The sequence below is a fragment of the Neltuma alba genome, unplaced genomic scaffold (assembly GCF_004799145.2).
Source record: "Neltuma alba isolate B1F8T4 unplaced genomic scaffold, ASM479914v2 tig00013443_pilon, whole genome shotgun sequence".
Classification (NCBI taxonomy): Eukaryota; Viridiplantae; Streptophyta; class Magnoliopsida; order Fabales; family Fabaceae; genus Neltuma; species Neltuma alba.
The window spans coordinates 19,288-32,958 of NW_021637689.1; the positions used below are offsets into that span (position 1 = coordinate 19,288).

General features: G+C 35.2%; 1 protein-coding gene across 1 annotated transcript; it reads left to right on the forward strand.

The window, feature by feature from the left end:
• The first annotated feature begins 9,357 nt into the window (after window positions 1–9,357).
• Window positions 9,358–10,014, forward strand: LOC114737445 (uncharacterized). The gene has a single exon (XM_028925364.1). The coding sequence runs from the start codon at window positions 9,358–9,360 to the stop codon at window positions 10,012–10,014; it is 657 nt and encodes a 218-aa protein (XP_028781197.1).
• Window positions 10,015–13,671: the final 3,657 nt, after the last annotated feature.

Consider the following 13,671-nt stretch of genomic DNA (forward strand, 5'->3'; position numbering starts at 1 on the left):
TTTATGTAAATATCTCATGAACTCCACAAAGATTATTAATTAATTAGCTTCTTGATACATTTTCCCCATTAAGTATTGGCCTTCGATCAGTCATTTTCACATGTTAATTTTAACAGATTCGATTTTCATTCTTTGGTTTCCCCCATTTCCCTTGTTGTTATTGTTTTAGAATCCTAAAACTCTTTCATTTCTTGCCACTAAGGTTCGAACGAGGACCAACCAGAATCTCTATCACCTTGATTACTACTTATGTAAGGTGGCTATGTTATATTCCAATAGAAATACAAAAACGTATCCCTTATTTGATGTGCATGGACATATCTTGGGAGCCTTTTCTGTGATACTGTCCTGCATGCAATAACGGGTTTGATAGCTTTGTTCAAAATAACTTAGACCCTTATAAAAATGGCTGTTAAAAATAATATTAACTGCCAAAAGCGGCTTATATATAAAAATGCAACTTATTTGACAACATGACCTATATTTATTTCTGGAGGGAGTGTATTAGAATTTCTTCTGTGGGCGTTGGGCCTGTAGGAGAATGTAAATCTAGAAACACAGATCAATTTTTGGCGAAAAAAGGAGTGGTCATCACAATGATAAATATCATAATACTAGTACTTTTTTAAGAGTGATTAAATCCGATTTTTAAGACTTGATCGTAAGGCTCCCTTAAATGTTTACGATGACGAGTATATTTGATTACATAAGCTATTCAGTTCTCTCCTTTTTTTTTTTTTTGGGCCAGTACGTAATCTATTACAGTAAGTACCGTATCTAGCTGCTCCATTTTTAGGAGGGAGCAGCGAGCCAGCGACAATAAAATACGACTCAAGTGGGGTCCTCTTCATTTCTTCCGTTCAATGCCAACAGTCTCCGTTTCAAAGCTAACCCCCACCTGCTTCTTTCTCTCACTCAGTGCCACTTCCAGTTCCATTGCTCTCTCCCTCTCATTCACCCTCCCCGATACCAATTTTTCCCCCGTTAATGGAAGACGCAGAGTAGGTTCTGGTGCAAAGACCCTCACAAAAAGACTGGTGGAACCCAACTTCTTTGGGTGATGCGCAGGATGAGCCTTCTAGGCCTTTGAAGCTTACTTTTTCTGGCCCCGCGTCCCATTGGACCGATGCTATTCCCATCGGCAATGGCCCGCTTGGTGCTATGGTTTGGGGCGGCGTGGCTTCAGAGGTTCTCCCGCTCAATTGTAATTAAACATCGTGACCTTCTTGCTTTGAAAGAAAGTCTTGGCCTCGTGTACCTGGATCCCTAGAGAGGCAAATTCTGTTGCTGATTGTGTAGCAGAGCCTCTTTGGTTGGGTCTTGCCCAACTGATTCAGTGATGAGACCACCGCTTCCTTTGCGTAAACTTATAGAATCTGATTTATGTAAAGCCCAAGCTGATGTAGACTGATATTTATCTTGCTTTATGGTGATCTCACTAGACTGGCACTGTTGATCTATTATGGAATGAATTATTGTTGGCAAAAAAAGAAAGTTACTTTTGATTTGTCAACAAATTCAAAATGCCAATTCAATTTTGAACCTGTGATTTCCAGGATTTTCATTCTTTTTTTGGGGGGCTAAAAGAGGAGGCAAAAGCTCAAACTACTTACACTTGAAATGGCGAGGCCGAGGCCCACCTAATCTAGCCCTTGCAATCCAAATAACCAGATCATCAGGAGGATTTTCCAACCAGCATGAGCCATAGGTTTGACTTAGACTCTTTTTAGCCAAACATTCAGCCACTACATATCCTTCTCTGAAGACGTGTTTCACACGCACCTCCCAACCATCACCCAACACCTCCACCCATCACCCAACACTTCATTTATTTTCCCCGTGAGGTTACTACTGCCTTCTCCATTGAGCACCATTCCCTCCAATGTCCTTGCAACCACTAATGAATCAGATCTATAATCACCTTTCTTTCATTAAATTTTCGCAAATACTCAAATCCAGTACTCAATCCCCACAACTCAGCATCCTCTGCCTTACACCTTCCTATTTTCCTCAGCATTCTACGATTTTTATTCTATTTATTTGATATGATAGAAAGAGAATTCTTAATATAAATCACTTTATTAAATTTACTATATAAATATATGATTTTATTTCTAATTTATTATTTTATAAACTGTTATTTTTTCGACAGTATGTAAACTAAACGTGGATAAAATTAAAAAGTTATTAAATTTGAAAATAGAGCTAACAAGATTTATGGTTTTTCTTCATTCTAGGGACATATGTTAGAGCTGTTTTATAAATAGGATCAAATAAGTATATTTAAGAAATTAGAAAGCTAACCTGAGAATTTAATGTACTTAATAGAGATAAATGTTACTATCTCCAGTCCTAATTATAAGAGCCAGTTGATTAATTTGAAGAGATTAAGAAAGTAAGTTGAGTTAGTTATTTGTCCTAAATAGGTGTTGTTTTTCCTAAAATATCCTTACTAATTAAATGTATTAACTAGAATTATAATTATTAGAAGGATTATCTTGGAAAAAATTAAGTAAATATGAGAGACAAAGTGAATTGGAGTATTATATTTAGGACCAAAATAAAAATCAAACGGGGTCTTATATTAAAGACCGGAGGTAGTATTAGTTAACTATCTTTTAATTTCTTTGTTGATGAGGGATAAAGATCAAGCTTCGGTATATGCATGCACCAATGATGGATACTCACCCCACCTAAATCATCTGCCTCATTCCACCCCATTTTGACTACTGTCGTAATTAATTGAAATTCTATATTTAATTGAATTTAACCTGGAAAACAAGTTGCATTGGATTTGCTAAACTTGAGGATCGATTTTTCAAATATCTTGTAGCTCTAAATTTTACATGAGGAAACAATAATAATATAATTTATTATATATGCTCACTGATCACTTATTACTATTACATATGCTCGCTTTGACAGTTTGATCACTTAGCGCCGCCATTAATGACTGGCTGTTGATTCTCCATCTCAGTGTACTTAAAGTTATAAGGCAGAAAGTGACAAATATGGGTCATGAGTCAGAAAATACTCTTTTTTCCTCTGAAACAAATGCAGAAAGATTTTGTGAGACGTTAATGCTGTAGGGGGTTTGGATAGAAACCAAACCATGGTTTCAGAAGTGTTTTTACGGATTACGAAGTAAATATGTGGAGGAGATTATCTCGTTTTGCGGAAAAGTGCTTCTGAAACTATGGTTTTGGGTTTCCCAAACACCCCCGTATTCTAGTTTCTACCCGTTGTGGGCCCGGGGGGTTGCGTGTGTGTGTAATATTCGTTGGCTCGAACCTAAACAAGCGAAAAATATATTGAATAAAAGCAGTGGAACCAATGAAAAAAATATGCAAACACAAATATTTGTGGTATGCTCTCTAGAAAAAAATTAATCCCTATTATCTCAAATGTACGAGCTAATTAAGAATATTATGGTATTGAGTGTAAGACTTGAATGTACTTCACCTTTATATTTATAATTTTTCTTAAACTATACTTATTAATTATATGTATTAAAAATATTATATTAAATTCTTTATATTTATTATGTTAAATTTTTTGATGGCATATAGTCATGTGTCCTTTTTTTGGTTTCATATAGATTTATAATTAAATGTTAACTTGACATAATGGACGTAAGGAACTTGATGTAAGTATTCTCCATATACACTAAGGGTTCCATTAATAAATACTTCAAATGTAAATAATTTAAAAGCTATTTTTTTTAAAAAAAATCAACACGCATTAATTAACTAGGAATTAATTTTAAAAAATTTCCATTTTTTTAATCAGTGATTAATTTAAAAAAATTTCTCACACCTATAATAATTATTTAACTTTTATATTAAGCATAGGATGAAACAACTAGGAAAGTACTACTTCTCTAGTTTTTAATATATGACCTAATTATTGAGTTGATCTTAATCTAAAATGTAAGACTTTTTAACATATTTATCAATTTTTTTTTCAAAATTACCCATATTGATACATTCCTCATCCATAATCAAGTAGGAGAAAGAAGGGGGATCTTAAGAAAGATAATTATGGTATTTTAAAAAACATGTCATATTTCTTATAATTAACTAACTTATCCAACTTTTTTAACTTAATTAAATTAGTTAAATATGTCTTAAATTAAATATTGAAGGAGTAGTATTAAATGTGAACCTATGATTGACATTTCATGAGCATAGAGCGGAACTAGTTTCGGTGCTCATCGCTTTGATGAGCATCATAACCTCATCATATCTGAAATGTTCATATCTCATTTGGATGGTCCAGATTTAATTTCTTTGTTATTTTTAATTTGTTCAAAATAATTATTTTAATATATATAGAATCTAAAATAAAGATAATATTTTAACTATCACTTTTTCTATAAAAAAAAAAAAAGTTTGTCTGTTTAAAAATAATTAATTAAAATTTTTAAATCCGTACAGTTGAAAACAAGTTCCAAATCTGATAATCGCTTAATGTGTTTGCCTGCGAAAGTAAGGAGCACTGGTCCCCATCATGCAGCACCCAAACTCGTTGCCTCCGCAGATCCCATGCAGCTTCCTGGAGTACTGATGCCGAAAAAATTTCCTCGCCGCGGTGACAAACGAACTTTCGGTCCTAAATATATAAATACGGCCTCTGTCCCTCCCTTGTTCTTTACAAGTACACAGCCCTGGATATCCATCAGAGGAACTTAGATTATTCTCTCTCCCAGCTTGTTCATTACGCCTCCATGACCACTCCTTCAAACCACGCGGCGGGGTTGGAGCGGACGGCCACCAGCAGGCCCGCGGTCCACCAACCCCCCAGGAGGGACTCCTTCAATCAACAAGGAACCACCGTCTCGCTGGCGGAGCTGGAGCAGATCGACAGGCCCCACCTCCCGGTGATCCATGGCGACATGCCTGGAACTCAAAGCTCATTGGCAAGGTATGTTGGGAAGGGGGGCTGTGTAATGTTTTCTGAGCCAAAGAGCTTTTGGAGGCAGATGATTTGAAGGGTTTGGCCAGGGATGAAGAAAATTATTACTCTGATACAAAGTTTCGGTTTATTTTTGGTGAAAAGATCATTTATTTGCTTATATATATATTCTGGCATTACAGGCGCTCACGCAGGAAGCAGATCCATATTGCCATTATGTTTCTGATAGGTATGAGTGGTGGTTATGTTCAAGTTGCGTACCAATCCAGAGAGAAATCTCCATTTGATGATCCCGATAAGGCCCCGATCATGGTGACCATTCTTGTGAGCCTATGCCTCTATGTTGTGTGTTTCCTTGCAGAATATACAGCGCCAAGTGAACAGCCTAACCTTCATCACATCATCAAAACCCTTGGCCCACTGTTTGGATTTCTGGTCTCTGTGCTGATTCTCATGATCCTAGTTCCATGGGTGGGCATAGTCGCATCCATCATATGGGGTCTTTTTGTGTTGAAAGCTGCAATCACGTCGCACGCAATTGTCGTGGAATGTCTTCGTCAGGTGTTCTCTGGTATGACACCATGGTTTTCCTCAGCAGCAAGTCACTGCCTGGAGCTGCCAAGCATGAACCCCTCTGTGCAGTCTGAAGTAGACTCTGATACAGTTACTGTCCAAGTCGCCGTGGAGACGAGGGAGGAAATCAATTATTAGACGACCTTATTATCTCTTTGACTACCGGCGGCCCTCTCTGATGTTACCGCAAGTCTGTTCACACGTTTACTGATGAAGGAAGCATTGAAATTCCTATTTGTTGCATTGACGTTAAATGTTAATTATTTTATTTTATCAAATTTCATGCTACTCAAATCCTTTGACTTTTAATGTGTGGTTAAAAAAAAAATTATAGGATCCGTTTGGTACGATAAAAATAGAGAAGAAAGGATGGGAGAAAAAATTTTGATAAGCTCAATTTAAAACATTAAAAAAAGTGAGATTAAAAGCTTTTAATTAATTTTTATTACTCTTTTATATTATTCCTTTTCTTTATTAAAATTTTAAACCCTCTTTTCCAATTTTTCAAATAGAACTCATTAAAATTTTTTCCTCCCTCCTCTTCCCTGTATTTCCCTAATACCAAACAATACCTTAGATATGTTGTTAACAGGAAATAGAAGCATGCATGCTCAAATTCATTTTATTAAAATTATTATGCATTGTTTAATATAACTATTATAATTAAAATATTTCAATTTTTATAAAAAAAATTAATGAGTTAAAGTTAAAAAAAATATTTTAATTTACGACAAGGAAAAAAGGAATAGTAGTGCGTCCACTTGCCTGCTATGCATTGGTTAATTAGGGAGAAAAAGTCCACAAAGGCTGCTGAGACAACCAATCAAAACAACACAACACAAAGTACCTTTTTAAGCACGGGGACGCGGTTTAAAATGAAGTCTACAAAAACCAAATAGAAATAAAAAATTCGACCATCTGACTATCAAACTTTTATCACGACAAGCTAAGGAAAGATGCGTATGTAAACGCATTTCTGTTTCCAAATGCACGTTCTCCTACAGATTCCCTTCAACTATCAAATTAAATCTCTTCCCATTACTCACAAAAGAAATTTTAATATTCTACCTCCAAATATAGGTCATATATATTTTGGAATAAATTGTAGTTTTAAATACAAGTCCCTTCTGGGCACTTAATACTTTTTTTTAAAAAAAAAAAAGCCCTTAGTGCGGCTTCTAATGAATTCATATGTATAATGCATTTATTTATAAAAAATACAAATAAAAAAGAAATTAAATATGGATCATCTAAATCAGATTTAGATAATCTAAATCTGATGAGTTTGGAGTACTCATCTGGATAGAAAGAACTGCTTAACTTATGAATTAGATGTAAAGAAAAACTATTGTAAAATATTACTCCCTCAACTTCTCACCATTGATGAGAAAGGGTTGATTAGTTTGACACCCTAAATGAATTTATTGAAAGTTGGTGGATGAGCTTATTAATGCTATCTCATCATGAATAATGGATACGTTTTCTCCATACTTCTCATTCTTTGCATTCAGTAATCCTCTTAACAATTTTGTTAATGTAATTCTCTTGAATTTTATTAGGCTAAGACGAGAGGCGCGTGTTCAAGATGTGTAGCTGGCAGGAGAGAACAAGGAATTGGAAATGGAATTACATTACCCAAATGCGCGTTTCATCCGCGTTTCAGCCATTTTGAATGTCACAAGAGAGCAAGAACCTTTTGAACAACCTGCATAACAGCTTCTCCCAGAAGCAATAGTCTAGGCAACACTTTATAGTAAAAGCTTTAAAAACAGTGTGGAAAATGAATACGATCTTCACAGCATTTGTAGTTATCATTCGGATTATCAAACCAAACTCTGAATATGTAATTCTTGTGTACGTTATTGTATTCGAGCAACCAAAGAGTTAATGGGCCGTGGGAAATTGCTCCCACAACTATATAATCAGTCCCTACTGGGTCAAAGATTGTGCTTCCTTGTAATGGCCAGAAGTGAAAAGCAGATTAGGGTTATAAAAATAATATCGAAGAGTTATATATAGAAGCAATGGCTAGGTTCAAGTTCTCTTTGCACATCCCTCATCTTTAATAACAGGTTCAAGTTCCACTTCCACGTCAAGTAGTTGCATTAATTAGTATTCTCAGGGAGATCGAATATCTGTGTATTAGTTATTTGTAGCTTGTAATAAGGATAGGAGTATTAATTAAAGGTACACATAGCTAGGATTATTTATGATATCAGTTTACCAGATTAGAACTACCACGTACTCACCTTTTTCATGCAAATCTATATTTTCAGATTGAGCACTGACTATTGTGTATAATTTGCCTGTGGTTTTCAAAATCAAAGCCACTGTTAAAAATTGTAAATCAAATACATGCCAAAATAAATAAATAAAAGAAATTTGTCTTTATTTATTTGTCTTTTATCAAAAATCTAAAAAATACTAATCAATAAAATAAATTAAGGACATATTATCACTTTTTCTACAAATTAATAGGCCGTAAAACCTTAAAATGTTATGTTGTTGAGATCAAGATATTTTATACATATACAATATTATAATAGACATACACGGAGGTTATGCAGATAATTAGGCGTAAAAAAATACACTGATTCCCTCCATACAATTGCATTGTTTTCTTAAGTACAATGAAAAATATAACTCGTATATTACTGTTGGTATTACACATACGTACGGATACGCAACCCATTACGCCTTAAAAACTTTAGTCCATTGATTAATAGCCTCATTAATTTTTTTAGTATTAATAATAGCCTGATTAATTTTAATCAGTGCATCGTCAGGCTTAATTTTTGGATGTGGTTTGCAAATTAAATAGGATCAAGGGCAGTCATATTGGTCAAAAATAAAAACAGCCCATTCTTTTTATCTTGACTAATTAAAAGAAAATAAACATTAAAAAAAGTGATGAAAACCAAGAAACCATTCGATGACATCACATAACACCTTATATAACGGACTAAGAATTTTTTTTTTAAAGAATATATCTTATAATTAAGATCAAAGGGAATATAATTATTAGGTTATTTACATTACATTTTTCCTATGTACAAAATTATTAAGTAATGTAAAAAATAACTAATCTTTTTACTGTGATGATATAATAAAATGATATTATTTTTATTTAAAAACCTATAAATTCTGTAACAAAAATTCTATTGAAAGGAAGATTCTCGAAATATATAGTAATATATTAAGAATTATTACCAAAAATAGTAATACATTACGAATCAAAACTAAAACAACAGTTTAAAAAATCAAACTTGATGACATAGTTTTAAGTATATATCGATGTGGATTTGCTTTCAACATCTGGTTGCATGCATGAAAGATAAACTCGTGCCATACAATATTAGGGTAAATTTTTTGCCAACAATATTAGAGTAATTTGCTTCATCATCTATTACAGGGTGTTTGGATAACAACAAAATTATAGTGTCAGAAGTGTTTTTACGGTATATTTCAATTTATAAAAAAATAGTTACTCATGACAGCTGTATTCCACTTAGCTAGTTAGTCAAATGGTCAAGAGGGGCGGATTTACCAAAGTGTATTCACTGGTTATAAATACCTCACATGTACTACGGTGCTCTTGGGTTAATACAATGTATTGTTCAGATCTCACTTTTCTCTTTCCTCTCTCCTTCTTTGTTTCGTTTGTCCTCTTTCTCTGAATACTCACAAATCCAACCCACAATCTCAATTAACCCCTTTTCACCACCTGTTCCTCATCCATCTCTCGGCTCCTCTGCTTCCAAGTTGTCCCTTCCTTCATCATTCATTCCTTCCATAAATTTCTCATTAATTGTTCATCTCCCAAACACCCCTACACGAGAGAGAGAAATCAAACCTAGCTTTCTCTCAATAATGGATATTTGGTCATGGATATGCGACCTCCCCGACTTGGACGACTGGTCCGAATCACCTGTATTCGAACTCGCCTGTTCAGGCCAAGCTGATCAGGACAGTTCGACTCGGTCTGTTCATTTAAGAGCTGACCGGACTTCTGGGTCGGAATTGGAAGCTGCCGTGATTTTCACCGTTTGCTTGCAGGGGTTTCCCCCGCTCAACGCTGGAAAACCTCTCTGGGTCTCTGAGAAATGTCACCTTTCCAGAGAAAACCCATTCCTTCCTCTGATTGTACAGCTTGTTCACGAGATCATAGCACTCTTCCCCAAGGCGCCAAACAGTATGTGCCCAAGGGCACAGCTCCAGAAGCTCAAACCTAAGCCTATCGCATGGGTCATGGACTCTTACTCCCCCGAATCCTTCTTCACCTTCTTCAACCCCGTCTTCTTCTTACGCCTCTTCTGGCTCTGCGCCTGCGACGCCCCCAACGAAGTTGGCTCTCTCTATTTTCAATCATTGCTACCTTCGGCGCTCGAAATCGTCTCGTCTAACCCGTCGCCGGTTCTGCGAACTTTCTTAATCACCATCGGCGTAGACACAGAGTTATGCTTCATGCGCACCCTCGGGTACATAGTGGCCAAATGGTGCATTTTCAGAGAGCTAGGCGTGGGATAACAGGTGTTGGTTCCGCCGCCGTGTCGGAGCCCGGGATTTTCATACTCGACGGAGGCTCACGGTGTTTGGGCTCTGAAAGGCTATGCGTCGATGATGACTATGATGAAAGTGGCGAGTTCCGATAGTGGGAAACCTCAAATTCCTCGTCTTGATGCTAACGAGTCAGTATTAAAGTACGCTCTTGCCCACCAGCAACTCGAGGCCCTCGTCCAGTTATAATACTCCGTCGCTTTCAACGATGGGTCCATTCAGGTTCGTGCACGGGTGGACAACATACGTCTCCACGTGGGGAAGCTCGGGTGCAAGAACCAAAACCACAAGGCGGAGTACAGCGAGGAGAGGCACTTCCCGTCGAGAGTTCGAATTCGAGTCGGCCTGGAAGTCGGAGCGACGTACGTGGGCGGGTTGAGTTTGAGCCGATCAACAGAGAACACGGAGAAAGAAGTGGAGATACAGAAAATCGTGAAGAGAAATTTCTAGAACCTGAAACTTTCCAAGGGAAAAGTGGTGGCAAGGACATCTACGAAGACGAAGACGAAGAACTGGAGGATGGACCAAGAAGCAGAGGGGAATGCGGCAATATTCGACGCCGTTCTGTACGATAACGCGACGGGTCAGGAGGTGGCGACGGGGAGACCGTACAGGGAAATGCATGACGACCCGGTTCACGGATTGAGGAGGAGGTACGTGGGAGCGAACAGACCGTTTACAAAAACCGGTCGGTGGTGCTCGCGGGGGACGAGTACGGAGAAGAAGCAGGGTGGAAGCTGAGCAAAGAGACGGAAGGGAGTGTGCTGAAGTGGAGGATAGGAGGGGGATTTTGGGGTAAGTTACCGATTAGTATTTCTCTATCCGCGGTAGTGGTATAATAAGAAGGGATTTAATGGAGGAGGAGAAATGCATGCTCACACGCAAATTTTTTGATTTCATTTTTTAAATAAAGATGAAGGGAAAGCCTTGGGGAAAAAGAGAAAATGATCAATCTGGGTTAATAAATCTCCAGTCAAGCCAAGCCACATGAGGTCTTCGTTTGCACGGAGGAAGAGGCACGCTCACAATACTTTTTATATAATATAATTAGACGCACAAACATAAACATATCAATATCGAATTCTAACTCAGAATTTCATCCAACAGTGATGGGGCTTGGATGGGGTGATGGGGCATTTTAGCCCTCTTACAATCATTTTAGGGGAACCAATCCGCACAATAACTTGCTTGTATGGCAATGTAATCACACACACACACACAGCTCCTAATCTCACACATGATTAGGTCTCTTGCCTCGGTTTCAGCAAAAGCTTCAAACATTCTCTAATACCTGTCATTTCTGCAGTGGGAATGGGGAAATATCACAATTCCTTTATAAAGCCACATTTCCCGTTATTATGCTCATCTCATATAAGGCCTCCACATATAAATGTTGACTGATTCACCCATATGCCCAATCCATAATCCATCCAAACACTACTACAAAATTAAAAATACTTGACAGTTATTTTTATACATATTTAACAGTTTAGAACCGTCAAATAAGAATGCATCAAATATTCACAAAGCGAATATTTGACGATTCTGAACCGTCAAATATTCTAAGAATATTTAACGGTTCTAAGTCAATAACTATCAAATAATGTGATATTACTTGACAATTCTTTGCTCATAACTGTCAAATAAGATTCATCAAGAACCGTCAAATAAGGTTAAAAAAAAGTGTCAAATAAAGTGACTTTGTTTAATTCTATATAATTATTTTCAACTATTTATTTCTATTTATTTTTTACTGTTAATATTTATTATGATATACAATATAATCATTGAATAATAACAAGAGAATAATGTTAAATAAAAATTATATTTATAGAATTTAAAATCCAATACATTACATAAAAACATCATACAAATTGAAACAAGGGAAAATCATTAACAGGTCCCACAGAAGGCAATTTATTACTCTGAGGTCCCACGAAATGTCAAAATCACTGACAGGTCCCAAGGGACCTCAGAGTAATATTTTTGTTTTGTAAAATGACATTACTGCCCCTTATATTCCATATTCACATTTGCTTTGTCATTACGATTTACAACCTCAGCAGCGACTATTAACAACCTAATGAGAGGACGTTAACAACCCTAGCAGTATCCGTTAACAACTTACTTTATAGAATTATATAACCTCTACATAAGAGTAAATTGTAACCAAATAATATAATACAACAACTTTAATACTAAAATAGGAAGCTTTTTGATATCATTAAGAATTTTAACTAGATCCAATAGGATTATAGTAATATTTTAATGCGAAGATCCATTTACAACCTCAACAGTGACTATTAACAACCGAATGAGACGACATTAACAACCTAAGCAGTATCAGTTAATAACTTACTTTATAGAATATATAACCTCCGCATAAGAGTAAATTGTAACCAAATAGTATAATACAACAACTTTAATACTAAAATGGGAAGCTTTTTGATATCATTAAGAATTTTAACTAAACCCAATAGGATTATAGCAACATTTTAATGCGAAGATCCATTTACAACCTCAATGGTGAGTATTAATAACCTAAAGAGAGCTGTTGACAATCTAGACAATATCTATTAACAATTGACTTTATAGGATAATATAACCTCTAACAACTATATAAGATTAACTTTAAGACTATTTAGTTATAGTTTAGTTAGTTATAGTTAGAAGTTATATTATTCGATAAAGTTAATTGTTAACAGACACTGCTAAGGTTGTTAACAATTCTCCTTAGGTCATTAATACTTACTGTTGAGGTTGTAAATGGATTTTCGCATTAAAATGTTGCTATAATCCTATTGGGTTTGGTTAAAATTCTTAATGATATCAAAAAGCTTCCCATTTTAGTGTTAAAGTTGTTATATTATACTATTTGGTTATAATTTACTCTTACGCGGAGGTTATATAATTCTATAAAGTAAGTTGTCAACGGATACTGCTTAGGTTGTTAATACCCTCTCATTCAATTGTTAATAATCGCTGTTAAGATTGTAAATGGATATTCGCATTAAAATATTACTATAATCCTATTGGATCTAGTTAAAATTCTTAATGATATCAAAAAGCTTCCCATTTTAGTGTTAAAGTTGTTGTATTATACTATTTGGTTATAATTTACTCTTATGCAAAGATTATATAATTCTATAAAGTAAGTTGTTAACGGCTATTGCTTAGGTTGTTAATGCCCTCTCATTCGGTTGTTAATAATCGCTGTTGAGATTGTAAATAGATATTCGCATTAAAATATTACTATAATCCTATTGGATCTAGTTAAAATTCTTAATGATATCAAAAAGCTTCCCATTTTAGTGTTAAAATTGTTATATTATATTATTTGGTTATAATTTACTCTTATGCAGAAGTTATATAATTCTATAAAGTAAGTTGTTAACGACTACTGCTTAGGTTGTTAATGCCTTCTCATTCGGTTGTTAATAATCGCTGTTGAGATTGTAAATGGATATTCGCATTAAAATATTACTATAATCCTATTGGATCTAGTTAAAATTCTTAATGATATCAAAAAGCTTCCCATTTTAGTGTTAAAATTGTTGTATTATATTATTTGGTTATAATTTACTCTTATGTAGAGGTTATATAATTCTATAAAGTAAGTTATTAACG

Coding starts and splice junctions, on each gene's coding strand:
- LOC114737445 (XM_028925364.1), top strand. CDS start 9,358: ATGGATATTTGGTCATGGATATGCGACCTCCCCGACTTGGACGACTGG.